The following is a 26,497-nucleotide window of genomic DNA, read 5'->3' as shown; positions in this document are numbered from 1 at the left end:
AGCTTAAAATTTATCGTACTATCTTTTTCTAATCTATACTTTGTACATGAGACAAACTGAGGCTTCAAGTGAAAAGTGAGGATGAGATATTTGACAAGCAGTATCGTAAACGAGAAAAACATTTTGCGTGAAATTCCTTAAAACCCACATAAATTCCACTAAATATCTTTTAATCTTCTTTGACGACAGTGGAAAAGATCGAGCAATATTTTATTTGTGTATCGGCGATTCTTATAGCTGAAAATGGAAGAGGAAAATGAATATGAATATAAACGCACAAAGGTAAATACTGGTCAGTTAACTAATGTCTAACTAAGTGTTTCTATACTGTTAATATCAATTGCTCTTTCCAAAAATACTATCAAATCTCAGTATTATTTTAAGCTTGCGCTTTAACTATGGCTCAAGGACTACCAACATTTGCTTTTCAAATCAATCTGGAATATTCCATGAATGGTTTTATGTCGAAAAATTTACTTCGCAACATCCTATTTACCTGAATGACTTTATGTATGTTTCTCTGTCTAATCTGTAGCTCAAACCACTTCACAGTTCATGTATGAAGGTCAATCTGAGATTTTCACAGCAACTATTTAAAAACACTTGTGGTGGTAGTTTTGTTTACATTAATAGTGCATTATTTATTTATTTGTTACTTGTAAGACAGGCAGTCATAATATCTGTATAGTCTCTTCTCAAATCTTAACCATTGACGTATATCTAAGGACGGGCCTTACGGGCACTAAGAATGGTGCTAGTTCAGTGGTGTCACTCACGATTTCCAGCCCATCATACAGTCTAACGGAACTATTTCCGCCCAATCGCGCGCGTGATGTTAATACACAGGCACCGTCCGTGCTGATCACTACTTATGAAAATCTTTGAGGGCATAAGTAACTTTTTTTTCTTTTTTTTATACTACATCGGTGGCAAACAAGCATACGGCCCGCTTGATGGTAAGCAAGCTCCGTTGTACTTTGACTTTATGTTTTCACAGGACCGCAGCCCTTCACCAGGCATCAAATCAACAGCGGTTGTCAAATACACAGCTTTCCCGAGCCCAGTGAGCTATGCTCGACTGCAGTGTAACACAGATTTGAACCTGCCACCCTCCAACTGGGGGGCTGCTATTGACTCATATGGGCTGAAACAGATATTGACGGGGAGTACTCCTCTATCTAGGTGAGTTGGTGTTTATTTTGTACTTTTTTATATCTCTGAAACTTAAATAGGCGGGTCCACTCAGAGGGAGAATATGCACGAGGCAATTTGCTCATGCACAAAGCAGCCAGTGTAGACATGCATCGCTTTTTCCTCGCCTGAATGCACCGCTCGGCCGAGGCATGACTACAGTGGCCGGTTTGTGCGTGAAGAAATCCTCTGTTGTCTGTGTGGACCTGCCTAATAGCAGTTTGATTGCCAGTGGCAATAAAAAACATGTAAAAAAATTTCAGAACCATATTCTTTGATTTGTGGCTTTTCTAGTGCCCCAAGACATTGCAGGACATTGATGTGCATGTATCAGCTATAAGCTGCCTGTGCATTCATAAATAATAATAAATAAATAAGTTAGGTTAGTCACTTCGAAACTTTTGATCCTGGATAGAAATTAGTGCCCAACCGAGGTTTCAGTTTTGGTTTTGGGAGGTTTCAAACCATCACAGCACCAGCAGATTCAAAAATTTATTCTGCAATTAGGCTCTTTTACAAGTCAAAACAACATTTATAGTAACATCATATAGTGAGTTTATAAATATAACAATACCTGGGTAAACATTACATTATAATAATCTTAAAATAAATATCATTTATTGCATACATGTGTTTACAGTTGGTCTTTATTTATATCTTAGGTTACAACATGCACCCGTTAGGGCATAGCAACATTGTTGTTACTTAAATAATACTTAGTCTAATGTCTTATAATTAAAATATAACATTTTGACATTATTAGTATACTTACTTTCTTTCATTAATTATCTAAGTTTTATATTAAAAGAAGTATAATTTCAGATGACTGACAAAAAAAAACTATTGTATACAATAGTGATATAATCAAGCTTTTCAATCTCGTACCTTACTAAGGCTACTCAGCAAGCTTCGTTGCCTAAACATTTCATATTCATTAATTTATTTTAGTAAGTGTTCGAAAACCTCCTTTTTCAATACAATATGCTTATTTATTTTTACAGTTACAACAACAATACAATGGCGGGAAAAGCCATCCCGAAACGAAATCGCGGATGTTGTTCTCTATAGACGAGTCATTCAATTTTAAGCCATATGCGCATAGTAACAAAGTCTTATTCCGCAGTTTCCGCATGGCGCACATGTTCCCCGACTGCGTCGGCGCCGTGGACGTGATCTCGGGTGCGGAGTGCATCAAGAAACTGCTTAAGTTGCCCTACCAGCCCAACGGGACTGTAAGTTAATAATAAACCTTAATATGTATACCCCATTTCAGTTACCATTTCGGGATTCTACTTGAGACTACTACTTATTGTATGGACTGACGTTTACCTAACATGGCTATTTGTACGTACTTTTGACGCGCCCCTCCCCCGCAAAAATCGGAAGACTGTTGTACAGAAATTTACAGTCAAGGCGTCTCCGGTTGGTTAAATGCTCCAAGACTTTAACACTGTATCCTAGCAATACATGGGTTAATTTAATAGTAATTGTTAAAATGCATTAAGGCCCAGAAATGATTTTATTGTCATTGGACATTTATGTGAATTATTTTTTAAAGATCTGGGAGACCTGCTCGGGAAACATATAAAAACTCAAAAATGCGTGTTGTCTCGGAGATAAGACCTAGCTAGATCGATTTTTTGCCCCCCAAAACCCCCATTATATAGCCAATTTCATCGAAAACTTTAAAGCCCTTTCCGAGATCCACGAAATATTTAAAAATACAAGAATTACTCGTTTAAGATACTCCTTTCTTTTGTTGTATTATTATGTATTAAACCATAATTATTTTATTTATTTAAACTTTATTGCAAACAATGTTCAAATGGCGGACTTGATGCCAAATGGCATTCTCTACCGGTCATCCATTGGGGCCAAACAGAGATACTAGAATTGGCTAATTGGCTAATCTTTTTTTATTTTTGAAAGTTTTTTTTTGAGACTTTAGAACCTTGTATTCTTTTATAATCTCAATGTAATTTTTTAAATTCTTCTTTAATGGATGGCTCATTTTCTATCCATTGAACTAAATTTTGTTATAATATTGAACATATATGTGTCAAGTACCCAATTGGTTCAGAGAACGAAATATATTTAATGAATAAAAAAAAGCAAACCATACTTATAAATAAATAATAATAAAATAAATAAATATTATAGGACATTATTACACAAATTGAGTAAGTCCCACAGACAGTAAGTTCAATAAGGCTTGTGTTGAGGGTACTTAGACAACGATATATATAATATATAAATATTTATAAATACTTATAGAAAACACCCATGACTCGGGAACAAATATCCATGCTCATCACACGAATAAATGCCCTTACCAGGATTTGAACCCGGGACCATCAGCTTCGTAGACAGGGTCGTCAAAATATATTTATTGTTTTGCAGGTAAGCATGATGGTGCACCGCGTGGAGAACACGCTTCTTCTGGACGATTTCGACGTTTACGATTACCTGATGAAGTCGGAATGGGGCTGGCTGAAGGACTTCTTTTATGAGAACATCTTGAAGACCATGTCGGAAAAGGTAGGTAAATAGTATTTTATACAGTCGTGATATAATAGAGAGCTTTTCAGTCGAGTACCGTGTTTAGGCAACGAAGCTTGCTGAGTTGCCTTAGTAAGGTACGAGATTGAAAAGCTTGATTATATCACTATTGTATAAAATATTTATTTATGAGTCATGTAAAATAATACTTTTTTTTTCATAAAACTTAGATAGTTAATGAATATTGGTAAGTATCTCGAATCACGCCATTGGTCTCGGTATCATACGAGACCATTAACCCGGCCTCAGGGAGATTAGAGCCATCTTCTCTACTTTTCTCCACTGGGGTAATTCCTGTCCGGCGCGTCCATGCCGCGGGGGTGGGCATCTCTCGCTTCAGTAGGCCGGAGCGAATAGATGGCTGCGTTTGGACAGGGACCCAAGCCCGCGGCGTATAACGCGGAACCCTGGCCCGGGGTTACGGGTGAAGAGCCCAACGGCTGTAATAGGCGGATATGGAAACCATTGAAACGGCTAAACAGGCGGAAGAGGCACATCAATAGGGCAAACTGGAGTAGGTTAATCTCCACTTTCAAAATAACCCCTCCTGGCAGGCCTCTCCAAAACACTCGGATAAAGGGCTACAGGAGCGCTGTGCACTTAGGACGGAGTGGACAGAAGGTTCGGCGGCGGAAGAACCACAAGTGGGTCAACGGCGGCGTTCCGGCTTTTCAGAAAAGCCTCGTCCTTGGCGTCAGGTGGCAACCGGCCGTAAAAACAACCCGCCAATACACTACATCTAACACTCAACATGAAAGTACAATATGAAAGGATAAGTATAAATGCTAAGGCGTACCCTGTAAGCGACGGCCCATGCGAAACCCGATATAAACCAGCGAAACATGCTAGGGCGTCCCCCGTAAGCGACGGTTTAAGACGCAGCGAGACAAATTTGCGAATAGCGACTTGGAATATCGGTTCCATGACTGGACGCAGCCAAGAATTGTCTGAGATTCTTAACAGAAGACACATTAACATCTGCTGTGTTCAAGAGTTAAAATGGAAAGGCTCGAAGTCCAGGGATATCGGCTACAACTATCAACTATTATATAATGGGTCATCAACTACTAGGAACGGCATCGGTGTAATACTAGATGAGAATCTTAAGAACAGAATCATACAAATTAACAGAATTAGTGACAGAATAATGTACGTCAAAGTGGCCCTAGATAATCAGCCTTTTTTAAACATTTTATCGGTTTACGCCCCTCAAACTGGCTGTAACAGAGAAGAAAAAGAGGTATTCTGGGAAGAGTTGCAGGAAACCATCCAAAACATACCAGCTACGGAAAATAAGATCCTTGCAGGCGACTTAAATGGACATATCGGAAAAGCGTCTACCCAGGGATGTGATATGCACGGGGGCTTTGGATACGGCACATTAAATGATCAAGGCAAAGAAATACTGGACCTTGCAAACAACTTTCAGATGCCTATTATTAACTCTTTCTTCGAAAAGAAAAACGATCATCTTATCACATACAAAAGTGGTAAATTTGCTACACAGATCGATTATATAATGTCTGATGCCACTCTGCGCAAGTACTTTAGAGATTGTAAAGTCATCCCAGGGGAACCACTTACCACCCAACATCGGCTACTTGTAGCATGTCTAAAACTACCAAATTGGAGATCCAAATCAAAAATAAAGCCCCGGCCCCGCATCAAATGGTTCAACCTGGACAAGGCCAAAGGCGATGACCTTACTGTAAGAGTAGGAGAATATCTCACAGAAGATCTCAGAGATGTTAGTGAAAAGTCAGAAGACGTCAACACCATGTGGAATAACCTTCATTCTTTCACTCTCCGCACCGCCAAGGACCTTCTTGGGGTTACCAAAGGCAAGCTCAGGTCTGAGAAGGATGGCAGCTGGTGGTCACAGGACGCCAAAGAAATGCTAAAGGAGAAGAAACAACAGTTTAAGAAATGGCAAGAAACACACGATAGCCAAGATGAAGAGTTGTACCATAACGTCAGAAAATCAGTGAAAAGAGCAGTAGCAATAGCTAAAGCGCAGGCGGAGGGAGATTTTATTAAACGGTTAGAAAAATGTGAAAACGAAAATGAAATTTTCAAAGTTGCTAAATTCCGTAATAAGCAAACCCACGATTTTAAACAAAATAAATATATTAACGATGATACCGGTAAACTTTTAACTGCTGACGCCGATATAAGTAGGAGATGGCACGATTACTTTTACAACCTTCTAAATGAAGAATTCCCACAAGGCAAACTTCCGGAGCTGCCTTCAGTCTCAGGCCCTATTGGTATAATTTCACCCTTGGAAGTGAAAAATGCAATGTCCCGAATGAAAAATGGAAAAGCTACTGGCCCCGACGAAATCCCTGTCGAACTTTGGAAAAAAGTCGGCATGCCAGGAGTACTATGGCTAACAAATTTGTTTAACAGCATCATTGTGGAGGGGAAAATGCCAGACCAGTGGAGGGCTAGTCACATGATACCTTTTTACAAGAACAAAGGAAGCGTAGCCGAGTGCGGAAATTATAGAGCAATTAAGTTGATCCCCCACACTCTTAAAATATGGGAACGTGTCCTCATAGAGAAACTAAACAGTCTCACAAGTATCACTCCAAACCAATGCGGATTTACCCGAGGAGTGGGTACCACCGACGCCATTCATACGGTTAGGACCTTAAGTGATAAATATAGAACTCTGAAGAAGGACCTTCACTATGTCTTCATAGATCTGGAAAAGGCATTTGACAGAATACCCAGACAACTCATCTGGACAGCACTTAAGTCTCAGCTAATACCAGAGTTCTATATAAAGTTGATCCAAGATATGTACACGGGTATCACAACCCAGGTTATCTCTCCTGCGGGAACTAGTATACCGTTCGAGGTTAACGTTGGGGTGCATCAAGGTTCAACTTTGAGCCCTGTCCTCTTTAATCTGGTCATGGATTACATCACCAAAGGCATACAAAAATTGGTACCGTGGAATCTCCTGTATGCAGACGACGTGGTGTTAATAACGAATCTCCTTCGGGGATCCAGTCAGATTTAGATCAATGGGTGACCGCTTTAGAGTCAAAGGGCATGAAAATAAGCAGATCAAAAACCGAATACATGCATTGTAACTTCACGGGCAAAACCTCATCCCAATCGTTAACCATTTATTATTTATTTATTATTTATTTATTTATTTATTTATTTATTTATTTATTATATTATGGCGATCCCTTACTGGCGTCCTGTGCGACCCAAAGATCCCAATCAAGACAAAGGGCACAGTATACAAACGGGCAGTTAGACCAGCCCTGCTCTATGGATCCGAGTGCTGGGCCGTGAGACAACAGGATGAACAAAGAATGCATGTAACGGAGATGAAGATGTTGCGCTGGTCAGGAGGAGTTACAAGACTGGACAAAATAAAAAACACGTATATAAGAGGCACTTTTAAAGTCGCGGACATTCGGAACAAAATGCGCGAAAGCAGATTGCGATGGTTTGGCCATGTTCAACGCCGTTGCGATGACCATATTACAAGGAGTGTAACCACCGAAGGTGCTGGGGTCACAAGGGGGAGAGGCCGACCGCTGACAAACTGGGCTTCGACCATCAAAAAAGACCTACTGACACAAGGCTTGACGCCGGATATGACAAAAGACCGCCAAAAATGGCGCCAGAGTGTTAGATGTGCCGACCCCAAGTAAATGGGATAAGGCAAGGATAATGATGATCTCGATTGACAGAAAGACAAAAGACTTAAATGCGCGACTGTTGTGGCTTGTTATGTCTTTTCTAAGGGAGCGCGGCGGCACGTGATTTTTTATTTTTTTTATAGTTTACTAGAACGTATAGAAATGAATATTATAGTTGAGTACATGAAAAGTACGCAATTTCGTATAGTTTGGTATGCGAAATCTTAATTAAACCATTACAGTCGACGAGTAAAAAATATATATAATACTTTAGAAATCTTTTTTTAGCTTGAAATTTTCTCTTAAACTCCATTGTGTGGGGTCTTTGAGTAGGGTCAATGTGGTTAAGTCCGTTTGAAATTTTAAAATTTGCGTGCCACTGATAAGTACCCTAAGTTTGAAGGGTATTCGCTGAAGTACAGCTAATTGCTGGTGATAAAATAACATGCTAATAAAGTAGGTTCATACAAATAAACAGTTGTACCTATTTTGTTTTTTCTGCCCTCCGGGCGGAAAGCGTCAGCTTTGCTACCGCTGCGTTAAACGATGTTGCCGCTTTCCGCCTACGTCGGTCGAGCAGAAAAATAGTATGCGCACCACGGGAGGAATCGTACAATTTTACACGCGGCACGCAATGTCCTACTTTTCCTCCCTTGGGACACAAATAACTATTTCATCACACTTGCTCGAAAAAGATCTTATTTCATGCAGGTGTACTAAAGAACAAATGCCTATTTTGTTCCCGCGGGAGTTATGGATTGTGAAAAAATTTGTGTTTTTCTTAAATTATGTCATTATGTCACTTATTCATACAAACCAAGTAGTATAAACGAGTTTTACTTTTAAAATACTGACGTTTGTAATTTAATATTTTGTTTATGTTAAGTTTAAAATTATTTAATTTGATTAATTTAACAGCCGTTCAAAATATTTTTACATAATTTTCAATCGTGGATGAATGCCGAATAGGTCTGTGCCTTCGATGCCTAACCTGTCGAGAAATTACAAAATGGCGGACAAGTTTGATATGTCACCGTATTTAAGAATGATTTCGCTTAAAATTTAGTTTTTTCTTCACAAGTGTGATGAAAAACATTGTGTGTAACTCCGGGGGTAAGAATATTGCAAACTTGGGTCTTTAATTCCCTCCAGCCTGCGGCTGTCGGGAATTATCACCCTCCTATCCAAAATTTCACTTACCCCCCTCGTTGCACAATGTACTATTGTTTAATGTGACACTGATTTTTACTCCTTTTTATAAAGTATAATTTTTCACAATCCAGCCGCGTATTCGCGCCTAACGACAATCGAGTATAAGACAAGTTTTCAAATAATGGCAATTTTTTTTAAATATCAGCTTTATATTACATTTTATCAGTCAAAACCTTTGTGACATTACTTATGACCTAACTAAGTAATGGCAGATAACTCATTTAATCTTCGAAACAAATAGTCCATATTCCATAAAATTAAAATTACAATTTAAAAACTAGGCACAAAAATCACTATGTCAAATGTAAAATCTAAAACCACAACGCATGCACATAAAATACAAAATAAAAACAAAAACACTAAAACTAACTCTAAAAAAACTAAATAATCACATTATTATCTTTGCTGTTTTAGGAGCGGATGAGCTTGACGCCTCCGCCAACACACAACGCGTTGCAGCTCACACACAAGTTCCTGTCACACAGTGTGTGTGTGCCTGAGGCCAAGGGGCCTACGCCGGGGCCTACTCCTGGTGAGTTAAGCTAAACAAGAAATATTATCTAAAAAAAGATGTTGTCAATATTCAAGGCCGAGTCAAAGTCAAGAAATAAAAATATAAAGCTGTTTAAAGTAAATTTTGAGAAACAAATTTGTAAGTCTTTGACTACAGAATTGACAGCCTCTAAACAGCTTAAGCTAGACTTAACAGCTTTAAAATAAATAAATAATAACCTTATTGAGCTTATCGTGGAGCTTAGTCAATTTGTGTAATATTGTCCTATAAAAAAAATACATATTTTCCTTCTTCAAGGACCCTACTTACCCGAGTCAGAAAGGTCCGAGCCCCCCAGCGAGCACCTCTACAACAGAAACGTCCTCTGGACCTTCGAGGACATCCAGATGCTCATCGGCAGCGACCTGCCCATCTTCGGAGACAAGGACCGACCTTGCGTCTCTCTCCGTCTCAGAGACGCAAGGGAACCTATCAACGTCCTCACAGGAATTGACTATTGGCTTGATAATCTCATGTGTAACGTTCCTGAAGTCCTAATGTGTTACCATTTAGATGGGATCGTCCAGAAATACGAGCCGATGAAAACGGAAGACTTACCTAATATGGAGAATTCGAAATTTTCACCGAAAGTCGTTAGAAATGTCGCTCAGAATATACTTTCATTTTTGAAATATAATGCAACGAAGGCTGGACATACATACTGGTTGTTTAAAGGTCCTCACGATGATGTGGTTAAACTATATGATTTAACTTCGTTATGTCCGGATAGCTTGGATAATCCTTTCACGACTCCTGTAGCCATGTTATTGTACAGGGTGGCAAGGAATATGAGGTTGACGAACAGGTCGAGACATGTCAGACAGTTGTTGGAGCAGGCGATAAATCTTTTGAAGGTGGAGAGGTATCCGCAGATAGTGGCGTCCTCGCATTACATGTTGGCTGATTTGTACGTGCCGGCCACGACCAATCCAGCTTGTCCGGATTTTAAAGGTTAGTTTTTTTACTGCAATTCATAATTTTTTTTGTAATTAGTGAGTTTTGCTTGACGCCTGGCGATTTATTATTATCAGCCAACATGAGCAAACAACAAAATAGTACATTACGATACAAGTGCGAAAAATAGGAAATTCAAAACGAGTGGCGATAAATTAAAACACAACCGAAGGGAGTGTTTTAAATCGACACGAGTTGCGAATTACCTATTCGCACATGTATCGTACAACGTTTTGCAGTACATATGGCCCTTTAAATCTTCGACACAGTAACGTAATATGCTAATTTTCGCACTAGTGCGATAAAGTAGCACCATATGTACTGTAAAAATATGTATGTGGATAAAATGCGAATTTGTTATCCGTTTTGAGGTAGAAAGAGAGCCTTTCCGAGCTGGTGTGTTGAAAATGGTTTATCAAATGTACTTTATTTTCTATCACGTCTTAACAATTATATCAGAAGTATCCAACTATTAGTGTTAAGTTAGAAAACTTAATAAGGATTTAAACACTAACAAAATGCAATTTACCTGTACAAATTAACGGTAAATATAAAATAAAATTACCGGTGAATATTTTTTTCTTCAACTAGAAAAATTCTGTAAGGCTAGGTCACACGGCGTTATTTTTTCCCGTATACCGTATACGGGATGTTATGGAATATCGTAGTGACAGCAGAATTTGTATGGTAAACTTTTTTTACGGGAAAAAATAACGCCATCCGAACCTAGCCTAAATTTAATTAATTGTAATGCGGTTTCAGATGAATGAGTTATTAATAGGAAAGAAAGAAAAATTCGTGAACTTTGTCAATAAAAAACTATCTGTTTTAGATGAAAGCTCTGATTCAGAGAGTGAAGACCCCGACTTTGAACCAACCGAAGTCACGTCAGAGCGAGACACAGATAGCGTAAAAGATGAGACAGAAATATTCAACGACGATATCGAAGATAACAGTGGCGGCAACGGTGATAGTGGTGATAAAAATGAAAGTGATGATAAAGTTAGTGATGGTAAAGTTAGTGATGGTAAAGTCAGTGATGGTAAAGTTAGTGATGGTAAAGTCAGTGATGGTAAAGTCAGTGATGGTAAAAGTGAGTGTGGGGATGGTGATGGGGAAAAGGAAGAGAAATCGTTGGCTTTGCAGATGAGAGGGCTGGCGCTGAGAGATATTGGGGACAAGATGAAGAAAGAGGAGGTAAGTTCTAAGCTCCTTTCCGCGACTTTTTTTTTTACAAAACGTGACTGAGTTGGTCTGCTTAGGAGTCAATAAACTGCCCCCTGCCCCCTCCCCCTTAGTAACTTTGTACTAAATTGCAAGTTCCATTGCACCCCCTTACGGAATGAATTTCGTGTTTTTTTTTCGAAATTTGTTTAGCCAGTTTTGCGTGGCGGCGTAGGGAACATTTCACTTATAATATGACTACAATTCTATGGGATGTACAGTACGCTGCAGTTTTACGGCCCCCCCCCCCCCCAAACAGTTTTTTTATGCAGGGAGTCACTTAACTCACTAAAACTCACTTAAAGTGGTAGTAGTAGTAAACAATTTATTGCACAAAACAAGTACATAATACAGTATAGTATAGGCATTGCGTGTACAGGAGATGCTTTACTCCTGTAGTGGGCTTATAATTTTCTTTTAAAATACTTTTGTATTTTCTTGTAAGTAATGTTTTTACCAATTCACCATAAAACATTGTTTTATCACAGGACAGCAAGCGTAAAGGCAGCGAAGCCAAAGGCCTTGGTGTAGAGCCCCCAGACCGCTGCGGCCACGCTCTGAGACACGCACTGAAAGGGTTACTAGCGCTACACAATGTTACCATCGACAAGTGTAAGGTAAGATAAAGATTCTTTATGGAATTCATGGTAGTCGTTTTTGAGGTTTTCATAGCACTTATGACACGCGGCTAAGAAAAAGATCTCGGAGGAGAGTAGATCACACCCTACTATAAACCTTACCATACCATAGACAAGTAAGAATACTGGCAAAGTAAAAGAAGCGGCCAAGTGCGAGTTGGACTCGCTCATGAAGGGTTCCGTACCATTTATGACGTATTAAAAAAAAACTACTTACTAGATCTCGTTCAAACCAATTTTCGGTGGAAGTTTGCATGGTAATGTACATCATATATATATATATTTTTAGTTTTATCATTCTCTTATTTTAGAAGGTACAGGACACACACACACACACACACACGCACGCACGCACGCACGCACGCACGCACGCACGCACGCACGCACGCACGCACGCACGCACGCACGCACGCACGCACGCACGCACGCACGCACGCACGCACGCACGCACGCACGCACCCACACAGGTGTGGGTTTGATGAAAAATAAAACGAATTTCAATTCTAAGTATGGGGAACCCCCAAAATTTATTGTTTTTTTTTTCTAATTTTGTGTGAAAATCTTAATGCGGTTCACATAATACATCTATCTACTTACCAAGTTTCAACAGTATAGTTCTTATAGTTTCGGAAAAAAGTGGCTGTGACATACGGACGGACAGACAAACAGACATACATGACGAATCCATAAGGGTCCCGTTTCTTGCCATTTGGCTACGGAACCCTAAAAATTATAACTATTTTACAAACTTTTTGGGATTTCTAGGTTTTCAGTGCTACGGTATAGATGAACCTAATTAATGAGGAGGGATGAATGCCATATAGGAAAAAGAATGTTAGGAATGAATGTTGATGGACGGAGAGCGGATGGTAGACCCAAAAAACGATGGATGGATTGTGTGAAAGAGGATATGAGAAAGAAAGGAGTGAGTGCTGAGGTGACGAAAGATAGAGGAGAATGGAAGAGAAGAACATGTTGTGCCGACCCCACATGACGTGGGATAAGGGCAGGAGGAAGAAGAAGGTATAGATGAACCTGCTTGTACTATGGACGCGAATAACCCTTGTCATATGGACAACAGACGTAATGGTCGCGAAGGCAAATGATCGATTTCGAGGTTTTAAGAGTTCATATGCAGAATGGGCGTTGATATAAAATAATCATTTTTGTCTTTAGATTTTCAAACCAAATTCTATCTTGCACTTAGTATGTAGTTTATATACTTATTTCCTATCCCTAGTGTGTAGAATATTTAAAAAATATTATATACTCGTTTAACCTTTCGTCTGTAGTGAGGCCCTAATCGGGGATCTGTCATTGCGTAATAATTAACTATTTTTTTTTAAACTTTAAGATCACTAAATAGCACATTTTTGACAAGCCACAGATGAATGGTTATAATAAGAATATATACTGTCTTCTTCTTCCTCGCGTTGCCCTGGCATTTTGCCACGGCTCATGGGAGCCTGGGGTCCGCTTGATAACTAATCCCCAGAATTGGCGTGGGCATTAGTTTTTACGAAAGCGATTGCCATCTGACCTTCCAACACAGTGGGTATAAACTAGGACTTACTGGGATTAGTCCGGCTTCCTCACGATGTTTTCCTTCACCGAAAAGCGACTGGTAAAAGTGGTAAATATCTAAATGACATTTCGTACATAAGTTCCGAAAGACTCATTGGTACAAGCCGGGGTTTGAACCCGCGACCTACGGATTGAAAGTCGCACGCTCTTACCGCTGGGCCACCAGCGCCTATAGGGACCGTGCGCGATGGAGGGTCTGCCATCTTCATCAACCATAAACATGTACATTTACACGTCACGTGTTTTCTCGTGCATAGTAGGTTCTGCCATCTTTTGGGCTATATCGGAACAATAATCATCACATATACGCCTCGCGCCAAAAATCTGACGGCTCCTGTGCTGCCTCCTACAGTTCATGCACACTCCATATAATAAGAGAATAATAATATATACTGTCACATTATTGTATTGTTAAACAATCTTGTTAGCATCATAGGCCCTTTTGTACTACTGTAAGCTTATAATTATAATTGAAATAAATAATTAAAGCAATATTATTACTCCGCACAGGAGGAAGAACGAGAAAGATTAAAAGAACAAATCCTAATAGAAGAGCAGCATCCAAAAATGGCGAATCCCTACGAACCGATATCCATGAATTACGAACCGATCAAACAAATCAACAAACCCGACTCCAAAGAACACAACTCACGCAGTCGCAGAAGAAAACGAGAAAAGAAGAACTCAAAAAGCGAATATTTAATAGAAGCAAACACTAACATAGATAAAAATGCAATATTGGTGAGGAAAGAGCAGAAAAAACTACCTTCGTACAGCGAAACTAATAGAGATGATAACTTCGCTTGGAAATTACATTTAAAAACTTTGCTTTACGAGAAAATCTGCCTAGCGTATGCTACTTTAGCAGAATACAGCTATGCTCATGAGCAATATGGTTTTTCGTTAAAATACATACATTTAGCTAGTAAATGTCAAAAGTTGTTATCGAATATGATTATCAAAAGTAAGGTGGTTGATTCTAGTTGCCTCATAGGGAGGGTTGGCGACAATTTCTTCCAGTTAAGCAAGAATTGGCATAGGTTGGAGCAGTTTAAGAAGCAGTTTGAGACAGATCATGATATTGACAGTAAAATTAAGCTGGAGATTGAGAATGATCTGGTGGAGGAAGTGGAGGGTGTTTTGACGAATGAATTTGATTTAGGTAAGTTGAAGTTACTAGTATTACAAGCTGTGTTTCTTGCAAATGCATATATATATTTTGATTAAATCTTGCTAGCTAAATAAAACCCACTTCCCAACCCCATTATTTTTCATGCATGGCCGTTTGGAAAAAGTAGTTTTTTGACAAGTTTTCACAGATAATAAAATATGACATTGATGCTAGAAACTCGAAAAACGAAATTTAGTTATCTGCCACTTTATCGCTCAAATATGCAAGAGTGATAGAGAGGTTAGATAACGAGATTTCGCTTTACTAGTTTCGCGGCAGACCCACAGATAGTGATGGTTTGTGGTAGTGGCGCCCCCTACGCAGAGTTTCGCGTAATATTCCGTATTGTCTCGATAATTATTATTTGCCTGTTGAAATAAAAGCGATAAAAGCTTGTATTAAAAATGAATTTTTTGGCAATAAACTTATTTATAATTTCAAAACGTAGAATTGAACTTGACGGTGTCAGGAACTATTTTGCACGACTTTTAACCTTCTGACCGCCAAAGACGTCATATGACGCGCGCGGCTACAGCCCAATATCAACCTTCATGCGTACCGACAAGGTTCACGATTAAGCGCCGCGTGCGATAGGCGTGACGTTCAAAAGGTTAAAGCTAAAAAAAACATGAAAGAACTGTACTGTATGTATATATCAGTAGGTTTATTATGAGTTTTTCCCATTTCCTTTATTGCATAAAAGCATACCTCATTCATAGAAAAAAATACAGCAGCGATATCTTTCAGATAACCTTTAAGTAGCAAAATGTATAAATAATTTTTTACCACACCAACTGGTAAAGGCCCTCTTGATTGTTCAAAAACGAATGAGAAAGTTGCATTTTATCCACATGTGACGCAAAGTAATCAGATGCAAGTTTTGAGTTGTTTCCTTATGTTAGCTTGTAGAATTGACTTTGAAATGATGATTTTGAATGATTATTTTTTTATTACGTTTATTTGGATTTGATTTCATTTGAATTTTTTGGTATTTCATAGTTAGTAGTTTCCTCGTGTTGGTGTGGTGAAAAATTTTGTGTTTCACTCGGAGGCAAAGTTTGTTTAACCCTCGCACATTGAAACCCTCACAACGCTGAAGATTCCACTTCTCGAATTGGAATCGATTTTGGAATCTTTCGCTTGCTCGGGTATCAATATTAGCACTAGCGGTTAAACAACAACTTTGCCCCCTCGTAAAACAAATAACTATTTCAGACATATCGCTACCAAACAACGAGCTATCTTCGATGTTGGCTTGCTGTTCATACTATCGCCTCGCTCTGGCAGCGACAAGCGACAAGCGAGCTGAACTACAACGCCGATTAGCTTCTGTCACCAACGAGTTAGCCGTTCGGTACATGAACGATGCTCAACGTAAGTTACCTTTTTTAATTACCTTTCATTTTTGAAATTGTCAGCCTCGTGTTACTAAACGACCTCGCTGTGCTCGTCCATTTAAATCAAACTCGGCCAGTGCCAGTAGTTCCCTTTTCTCTAAGTTGTCTCTAAAACTTAGTGACTTTAGCCATAACTTAGAAAAACTTAGGTATTAGACCAACATGCGCCTAAAATACTTGCGCCTAAGAAGGCCCATCCAAACTACAAGTACATATTTTTAATCTTTACATACATACATACATGCATACATACATATTTTTTTGCTTGTCTATGGTACAGTCAGCATCAAAAGTAGCATTCTGTAACAGCTTAACAAACCGTAATGTCTTTAATATAGAACAACTAAGACTGTAAAAGATATACTTTTGAACGCGAATTTTAGAAATTTATCTATTTATGGAAAAGTTATCCGGAATATCAGATACTTTTGGCGCGTTGTTTCATCCGCTACTTTTGATGCTGACTGTACATATAAACAATGGGCGCAAAATTACAACCCATTCTCACTTATAAAAGAATGAAATTATGAAAGCAGGCAAGGCAAGTAATGAATCATTTGCGGAAATCCTTATTAATTGAAACAAAAAATATTACTTTGCTTATCCGCGAAAAGATAACGTGCTAGTCAGTCAGTGCTAACCCGTTACACTTACTTGCGTATTCTTACATGCAATTAATGTTTCGCCGCAAAAATAAATACGCTAATAAATATAACAACCCACCACCGAAAGTACAAAACTCGACACGTGTTCCGGCATCCTCAGGAAATGCTGGAGATGTTGACGGTCTTAAACGCAGGTACTCATAGTGTTGTGTTCATGCAGGTGAGGAAGGTTGCCCGAGCTCAACAATGGGGGGGGGGGGGGTTTAGGGTCGGCAACGCGCATGTAACTACTCTGGAGTTGCAGTTGTACATAGTCTACGGAGACTGCTTACCATCAGGCGGGCCGTATGCTTGTTTGTCACCGACGGAGAAAAAAAAAACCTTTTTTAATGTTGGCGGTGTGTCAGCGTCTCTTAATTTTAAGACATTTTTGAAAATTTACTTAAATAGTTTACAAAATTACCCCTATACGTATGAATCTCAAAATTATTTTCAGAAATCTACGCTAAATACAACGAAGAAGACCCTCAGGACCCAAAAGCGCAGCTCCTCCTCAAACAATTCAACACTTTGTCGAACAGATCGCTAGAATGTTTGGACGAGGCGTCCGCCATCTTCGAGGAAGTCCATGATGTACCAAATCTGGCTTTATTGTACTGTAATAAGGGACGATACTTGAGGTTCAAGGCGCATTGCGATCAGGGCAGTTTTGAGTGAGTATTATGTATATATCTAGTTATTTTAAGGTTTAAGGTTTAAGATCATTTAATCTCATTAAGAATTTTACAATTCACTTGCACGAGATAAAACATTAATAATGAAAAGATTATAATAATATGGATATGAGCGCACAGGCACTAAATTATAACATTTTAAAACGTAAAAAAGGGGTACCTGATCAAACAAATATTTATTGACCGCGCGCTTTCGAAAATGCATGCAACTAGTGACAGTAACACCAAAACAAGTAATACACGGAGTCATTACAGCTAGATATGGCATGATGCGTACGCTGAGCGTAGTTTGATTTGTACACGTGAGGTTATACTTGTTTACTCGTTTTATTTGTGTTTCTATCATTTGTCAGTACCATACATATTTAAGTTTAGTTAATAGGTATCTTATATGTTTTTTTTTTATTTTATATTTTAACAGACAGACAGATCAAACCGTCGAAGCAAGTGTTAGAATGCCTGGACACAAAACTAACACGCTCCTCGCTTCGCCTGTCGTCGCAAAGCTACTTCCTGATCCCAATTTTATAGTATATTATAATTATTTGTTATTGATTCCCCGTTCGGGCGCGGCTAACCGATCACGCTCCTCGCTTCGCTCGTCGTCACACCTGTCTTTTGACTTTGATTTAATCCTTCCATTGGGGATTGAATTTCAACCTGGTCACCCCCTTAAGGGATGATTACCGTGATAAATACTAAAGGACAAATTGAATCGTAGCCGTAACGGACCGTTACAGTTTACGGTTCATTTGTTATGGTTAATTTTCAATATGGTCAATTCTAATTAACATTCGGCCAACAGTGATATACAGTGTGTCCCTAGCCATTGGACACAGCCGAAATGTACATATGCATTAGGGTATTTAGAACCAATGTACAAAGTATCATAACGTAAGTCAGGGCAGCACTCTCGGCCCAACATTATTTACGATAATGATAAATGACTTACCAAGGGTGGTACATACTGTCAGTTTAGTGACACTCGTGTTTTGCAGCTGCTATACAACGCCTATGTTCGCAGCAAACTTGAATTTGGAGCTTGTGTCTGGGATCCGCACGAAAGCAAGTATACTCTCATGGTAGAAAGAATCCAGAGGAAATTTGCCCGATTTATTTGTATCCGTCATTGTTTGTCAGTGGTATGGTCAGGATGGATACATTAGAGTTGCGGCGGAAATTGTTACTGATGGTGCGTTACTATAAGCTACTACGCAACCAAGTCGCGAATCCATCTGCATTGTCAAGAATAGGTCTGTCTGTGCCGCCCCCTCGCCGCTGCCCCGCGGGGCGGGGTGTCGCGGCGGCGCCGGCGCCTGTTCGCGTGCCCGGCGAGGCGCACGCGCTGGGCCGCAAACGCTCCCTCTGCAAGAGCTATCGCTCTGTTGAATGATATGTCTCTGCGATTACCTGACGTTGACATTTTTTATCATGCATCTTACCAAATTATTAAAGGCATTTATGAATTTTTGAATTTAACTTAATTTAATTGATTATCATTCATATTTATTTACTTTATTGATATACTTAATATTATATATCGAATTTGGTTTTTGTTTTTGTAAGGTTGACATGTAATTCTCATAGTGTAAGTGTGACATAGCATGTATAATAATTATAATAACATTACTTATAAGCGCCTTGGTTTATTAGACTGTAAGCTTATTTGTGAATAAAATCGAAAATAAAATAACAACCGGTGTAGCGGTTTCGAAGAAATTAACATATTACCATTTTTTACTTTGGAGCAGCCTGTATGTGTTAGTAGCTCCTCAAAGAATAGTATGGAAACTTCTTCGACCTTTTTGATTATCTTTTTTATTTATGACACTAATAAGCTTCTGACTTTTGAAAAATGTCATCATTATCAAATATTTCGAACAAATTGTCAAAAACACAGCCAAAGATTAACACAGTGTGTTTCTTTTTGTTGTAAATTATTGCAAATAACTTTTGTTCGAAAAAAATATTTTTTAATCTTTTGTTCTAATTAAAAAAATATTAACGTCAGAGCATTCCTGAGAAGTAACCCTACGTGGGATTTCAGGGTTTGTCCAATGGCTAAGGTCACCCTGTATATGCACTTCCTTCGTAGGCACAATTTTTTTTTAAATAGTTGTAACTATTTTTTTTCGCAGTGAAAAGAAGCGTAAACTATACAACACAGCCGAAGAACTATACCTCACTGCTCTGAAACTAGTGGGGCGCGACGACACAGGCGGCGTGCGGGAGCTGGTGCGGTGGGAGCTGTCCTGCCATCTGTACACCGCCGCCGTGCTCATGCAGGACTGCCCGGGCAGCAGGCCTAATGTGAGTAATAGAGTGCTCACTCCACACATCAGTTGGTGCGGTGGGAGCTGTCCTGCCATCTGTACACCGCCGCCGTGCTCATGCAGGACTGCCCGGGCAGCAGGCCTAATGTGAGTAATAGAGTGCTCACTCCACACATCAGTTGGTGCGGTGGGAGCTGTCCTGCCATCTGTACACCGCCGCCGTGCTCATGCAGGACTGCCCGGGCAGCAGGCCTAATGTGAGTAATAGAGTGCTCACTCCACACATCAGTTGGTGCGGTGGGAGCTGTCCTGCCATCTGTACACCGCCGCCGTGCTCATGCAGGACTGCCCGGGCAGCAGGCCTAATGTGAGTAATAGAGTGCTCACTCCACACATCAGTTGGTGCGGTGGGAGCTGTCCTGCCATCTGTACACCGCCGCCGTGCTCATGCAGGACTGCCCGGGCAGCAGGCCTAATGTGAGTAATAGAGTGCTCACTCCACACATCAGTTGGTGCGGTGGGAGCTGTCCTGCCATCTGTACACCGCCGCCGTGCTCATGCAGGACTGCCCGGGCAGCAGGCCTAATGTGAGTAATAGAGTGCTCACTCCACACATCAGTTGGTGCGGTGGGAGCTGTCCTGCCATCTGTACACCGCCGCCGTGCTCATGCAGGACTGCCCGGGCAGCAGGCCTAATGTGAGTAATAGAGTGCTCACTCCACACATCAGTTGGTGCGGTGGGAGCTGTCCTGCCATCTGTACACCGCCGCCGTGCTCATGCAGGACTGCCCGGGCAGCAGGCCTAATGTGAGTAATAGAGTGCTCACTCCACACATCAGTTGGTGCGGTGGGAGCTGTCCTGCCATCTGTACACCGCCGCCGTGCTCATGCAGGACTGCCCGGGCAGCAGGCCTAATGTGAGTAATAGAGTGCTCACTCCACACATCAGTTGGTGCGGTGGGAGCTGTCCTGCCATCTGTACACCGCCGCCGTGCTCATGCAGGACTGCCCGGGCAGCAGGCCTAATGTGAGTAATAGAGTGCTCACTCCACACATCAGTTGGTGCGGTGGGAGCTGTCCTGCCATCTGTACACCGCCGCCGTGCTCATGCAGGACTGCCCGGGCAGCAGGCCTAATGTGAGTAATAGAGTGCTCACTCCACACATCAGTTGGTGCGGTGGGAGCTGTCCTGCCATCTGTACACCGCCGCCGTGCTCATGCAGGACTGCCCGGGCAGCAGGCCTAATGTGAGTAATAGAGTGCTCACTCCACACATCAGTTGGTGCGGTGGGAGCTGTCCTGCCATCTGTACACCGCCGCCGTGCTCATGCAGGACTGCCCGGGCAGCAGGCCTAATGTGAGTAATAGAGTGCTCACTCCACACATCAGTTGGTGCGGTGGGAGCTGTCCTGCCATCTGTACACCGCCGCCGTGCTCATGCAGGACTGCCCGGGCAGCAGGCCTAATGTGAGTAATAGAGTGCTCACTCCACACATCAGTTGGTGCGGTGGGAGCTGTCCTGCCATCTGTACACCGCCGCCGTGCTCATGCAGGACTGCCCGGGCAGCAGGCCTAATGTGAGTAATAGAGTGCTCACTCCACACATCAGTTGGTGCGGTGGGAGCTGTCCTGCCATCTGTACACCGCCGCCGTGCTCATGCAGGACTGCCCGGGCAGCAGGCCTAATGTGAGTAATAGAGTGCTCACTCCACACATCAGTTGGTGCGGTGGGAGCTGTCCTGCCATCTGTACACCGCCGCCGTGCTCATGCAGGACTGCCCGGGCAGCAGGCCTAATGTGAGTAATAGAGTGCTCACTCCACACATCAGTTGGTGCGGTGGGAGCTGTCCTGCCATCTGTACACCGCCGCCGTGCTCATGCAGGACTGCCTAATGTGAGCATGACAAATATAGTTATTTAGAACCAGAGAGAACTTTAAATAGAGGTGGATTGTCAAAGAAAACTTTGTAGCCACAGTAAATTTACTGCCATCTTTCGACACATGATTAAAACTTTTGGAATACTTTGACTTTGATCCTTATTCTTTCACTGATATGTGTTAAATTTGTTAAATATCAAAAAGTTGCGCCATCTTACCGGGCATCGTCTAAGGTAATACCTTTAACACATATCAATGAAAGAATAAGGATCAAAGTCAAAGCGTTCTAAAGTTTTAATTATGTGTCGACAGATGGCAGAAAATTTACTGTGGCTACAAAGTTTTCTTTGTCAATCTACCATTTCAAATTCTTTTTGTTAGAACTAATATACTTCACATTTTCTAGCAAAAATAAGCGATGATACCTGCTACGACGGCACTGCTTTGATTTAAACGTAAAGTCATTGACGAATAAAACAAGAAGACCGACGTGTTTACAACATCTCGTTCCTTCAATATTCAGCTTACTGCCAGATGGCGCCACTAACGCAGCAGCTCTCAGTTTCATCAATATTGTTTGGCGGTTAGACCTCTGGTTGCGGGTTCGAGTTCCGCAGCGCCATCTATTGAACGTTAGCTGAGTCTTTTTGTCAGTTTCATCAATTTTGTTCGACGCCTATACCCCTTGTCAAATGAAATCAACTTCCGTTGGTGGTATATAGGTGGCGCTGATTACCTGAGGAACGTGATTGTGTATTCGCTCCGTACATAACTGTCGCGCTTCCCTAGGGTATGATTATGGAGGGTAGAGGTAAGGAGACTACTTCTTCACTGGCTCAGTGACCCAAACAGGATCTTGGCCTCTGACACAAGAGATCGCCACTCTGCCCTATCTTGCGCCACTTCACGCCAGTTGGGTATTCCGAGGGCGAACAGGTCTTTTAGGACTTCGTCGCTCCAGCGGTATCTGGGACGCCCAGACGGACGTTTTCCACCCGGGTGCCCCACATACGCTCTTCTCACGGCACGATCCTCTCCCATCCTCTCTAGGTGACCGAGCCAGCGGACTCGTGTGGCTTTGATTTCGCCAATTATATTGGGCATCGCAACCAGCTCCTCTAGCTCCCTATTCTTTCTACGCCTCCAAGTTCCATATTCATCTCTGATAGGTCCCAGAATCTTCCGCCAGATTTTCCTCTCCGCCACTAAGAGCTTGCTCTCTTCTTTCTGAGTCAGAGTCCAAGCTTCACACCCATACATCAAAATTGGCCTAATTACAGTCTTGTAAACACGAATCTTGGTTGGTCTACTGATCAGCTTAGACACTAAAACTCGATGGAGCGCTGCCGAGCATCTTAAAGCCTTTTGGATTCGTAGATCTATCTCTTCCTCCCTTCGGTTGGTATCAGTTACTGTGCAACCAAGATACCTAAAATGATCCACACCTTTGTAGGTGGTGGACTATTATGTGTATGAAAAGTGTCCATCAAAAAAACCTTAAATTAAGGTGGCGCCACAATACCTCGCGTACGATTTTTTGACTTAAATAAAAAAAAAACAAATCCCGGACAGCGCACTTTACTTAGTCAATATCCGTGTCCTTGTGCTACCCTAACGCCACCGGAGACATTTCAAACTATTATTTACAGCTGCCAGCTGGACACTAGCAATAGTTCTTACAGTTCCCCCATAAGACATTGTTCTCCTTACCTCTACCCTCCATAAATATGACGATGACATCCCACGAAACTTCATTATTTCACCACGTACTGCGTTGGCGTCGCTGTTATTTCCCCCACCACCAATTTCGCATATAGCCAATAAACAAACTTTTGTTTTATTTCTCCATGGTAAAATAAATATGTAGAAAGCATACGTCTCGTCTGTGTGTGTGTCGTCGTGTTTCTGTCGAAGCGAACATGAACTAATGATGAATTAATCTTATTTACAGGAGGTATCAGAAGTCGCGGAAGCCTTCAACCATGCCCTCAAATACTGCCAACTGACTCCAGGTCCAAGGCAATACCTTTACCAGTTCCGAGCAGCCATGATACATCATCGTCTGGGCTCTTTATATCATTCACAATACAGGTAATAGTCGCGGAGGTGTTCAATCATGTTCTTAAATACTGCCAACTGTCTCTAGGCCCGAGGCAATACCTTTACCAGTTCCGAGCCGCCATGATACATCATCGTCTGGGCTCTTTATATCATTCACAATACAGGTAATAGTCGCGGAGGTGTTCAACCATACTCTTAAATACTGCCAACTGACTCGAGGTCCGAGGCAATACCTTTACCATTTCCGAGCAGCAATGATACATCATCGTCTGGGCTCTTTATATCATTCACAATACAGGTAATAGTCGCGGAGGTGTTCAATCATGTTCTTAAATACTGCCAACTGTCTCTAGGCCCGAGGCAATACCTTTACCAGTTCCGAGCCGCCATGATACATCATCGTCTGGGCTCTTTATATCATTCACAATACAGGTAATAGTCGCGGAGGTGTTCAACCATGCTCTTAAATACTGCAAACTGACTCCCTCCAGGTCCGAGGCAATACTTTTACCAGTTCCGAGCCATGATACATCATCGTCTGGGCTAAATACCTACAGAATTTTTTGATATATTCGCGTATTAGGGAATTACGCGAATCTTTGTGTAGAGGGCGCCACTACCACAATCCATCACAATCTGAGGGTCTACCACGAAACAAGAAAATCGAAATTTCGTTATCTGACCTCTCTATCACTCTTGTATATTCGAGCGATGAAGAGGCACAACAGTTTAAGGCACAGTATGTATAAGTTACTTGGTTTACGAAAGGCGCTAGTGCTGCATCCTGGCGGCAGAACATTGCAGTAATACTAATTATGATAACGCAATTTGAGGAGACATTTTTAATTTTGTAATTGACGTCACAATAAATAAAATTATTCTTGTTGTGATGTGTTTTGTATAATTTTAAAACAATTGAAAGCACAAAAACAGTTAGGTCTTGTTTTTGTGCCTGTGTTTTTGCTGTGAAATAATTTCATAAATTCATAAGAAACAAAGTTATGTGTCTTCCACACAACAAATAAAATGTAGCTTTCCATCTAAGAATAGTCCTTATCCTTCATATTCAAAAGGACTCTGATGGAAAGCCACAAATAATCGGTACGCTGCTATTTTCTAAAACTCCTTTGCAGCCCATAAAATGTTAAAAAGCCTTGCTCTTTTCACTATTTATTTTTTAGGATAACCTCCGAAGAAGGGCCGAAGCGGCGCGCCCTGCTCAACTCGGCGAGAACGAACTACATGTCGTGTACACACATGTTCGCGGCGCTGGAGGACGCCAGCATGTTTTTAATGGCGCGATTGGAACATGTGGCCTTGTGCGAGTGCAGCGCCGCAGGTAATTTAATAATTGTTCATTTACTTTTCAGGGCTGTGGAACTCTGTCCCTGTCGAATTAAGACGTTCACAATATTATTTTCTCAAAAATGGACGGCAACGTCGACTTTGCCGTTTAGAAAATAGGTCGCGAAGTGCGTAGTTTATGGTCAATCAAAAATTAAAAAGTTAAAAACATTGCAGTCTCGATTTCAGAACTGGAATGTTCCATACAAATTCCATTATTTGTCAAGTTCCAAACTTTTTAAAAGTTGAAATGGCCATATCAAATGAAGGCATAGGTCTATTAAACAGCCAAACAGATCATCAATACTTATTATTATAATGTTGGTATCGCGACTATTTAGGTGTCTCATATAGGTTGTTGTATTTTCGCCAGAAAAATACACTTCTATTTTTGAATTAAAAAAAATAAAATGGCGGCAAAGTAAATCTTTTCAATTGTTTTTACTTTTTTCTGTGAAAATATATAAGAACGTTGATTCTTTGAAGATATCTTATTTTGAAGTTATAATTTCAAGAAAATTAGTGCTAGTTTACCCTCTGGGTTGGAAGGACAGATGGCAGTCGCTTTCGTAAAAACTAGTGCCTTCGCCAAATCTTGGGATTAGTTGTCAAGGACAACGCGAGGATAAACATTATTCATTATCCGAAAAAACTAATTTCATTGGCCTAATTATCTATTAATCTTTTATTTTGACTTCTGTTTTTGTAACTCTTTTAGTTATCTTTGGCCTGTCAAGGTCTTTCTGTTCTATCTACACACTTTTCTACATACATACATACTTACTTACTTACTTACATACTTTGTTACATACTTTTCTATTATTTCCAGTGTCTCCAAATCTCAAACTGAAATCCCTCCAAACGGCCATCGAGCTCCTCCGTCAGAGCCACTCCATCATGAGCCTCCTCAAACACCGAGACCCCGAGGACCTCAAGGACACCCCCAAATCCGAAGACCAGGACGAGAAAACCATGAAAAACGAACATAGCTTACTCTCACTTTTTGAGAATAGACTACACTACATACTTAAAAGTATTATACAATATTGTAGGTCGAAGTCGAATAAAGATTATGAGAAAATGACTGATATGTATAAAAGGTTGTATTCTGCTAGTTTGAAAATTAAAAAAGATGATGATATTAGAATATATGCTGGGAGTATATGCGATGTTTTGGAAGCTATGGATGATATTAGTAAGGAATTTGAGTAAGGAAGGAGTAGGTTATGAGAAATATAGGTTTAAAAATACATGAAAATTTTGAAATTATATTTTGTTTTATTTCATAATCTCTTATAAACTAGTTCATATACATACAATTATAAAAATATTATTCAACTATTAAGTAAAATGATAACAATTGTAAAAGTAGTTTAATAATTAAAGTAGATAATGTCAAAAATATACAATTGAAAATAAAAATAGGTACAAATGTGGAATTCAGATTTCAGCG

General features: G+C 40.6%; 1 protein-coding gene across 1 annotated transcript; it reads left to right on the top strand.

Moving 5' to 3' along the window:
* LOC133529702 (erythroid differentiation-related factor 1) lies at nucleotides 1-26,313 on the top strand. The gene is made up of 15 exons (XM_061867490.1): nucleotides 1-282; nucleotides 998-1,182; nucleotides 2,315-2,423; nucleotides 3,592-3,729; nucleotides 9,042-9,159; nucleotides 9,439-10,131; nucleotides 10,967-11,331; nucleotides 11,847-11,975; nucleotides 14,091-14,742; nucleotides 15,967-16,125; nucleotides 17,250-17,466; nucleotides 19,626-19,797; nucleotides 23,591-23,730; nucleotides 24,882-25,039; nucleotides 25,874-26,313. The coding sequence occupies exons 1-15, from the start codon at nucleotides 244-246 to the stop codon at nucleotides 26,254-26,256; spliced, it is 3,657 nt and encodes a 1,218-aa protein (XP_061723474.1). The 5' UTR covers nucleotides 1-243; the 3' UTR covers nucleotides 26,257-26,313.
* The last annotated feature ends 184 nt before the right edge of the window (nucleotides 26,314-26,497 follow it).

This window comes from Cydia pomonella, chromosome 21 (assembly GCF_033807575.1).
Source record: "Cydia pomonella isolate Wapato2018A chromosome 21, ilCydPomo1, whole genome shotgun sequence".
In the NCBI taxonomy this organism is placed as follows: Eukaryota; Metazoa; Arthropoda; class Insecta; order Lepidoptera; family Tortricidae; genus Cydia; species Cydia pomonella.
Note: the sequence above shows the minus strand (reverse complement) of the source record. Positions and strands in the feature narration are given on the sequence as shown.

Excerpts from the sequence above, each read along its gene's own strand:
- LOC133529702 (XM_061867490.1), top strand. The coding sequence starts at position 244 with ATGGAAGAGGAAAATGAATATGAATATAAACGCACAAAG. Across the intron at positions 2,424-3,591 it reads CCTACCAGCCCAACGGGACT|GTAAGCATGATGGTGCACCG; the intron begins GTAAGTTAATAA and ends ATTGTTTTGCAG. Across the intron at positions 9,160-9,438 it reads TACGCCGGGGCCTACTCCTG|GACCCTACTTACCCGAGTCA; the intron begins GTGAGTTAAGCT and ends TCCTTCTTCAAG.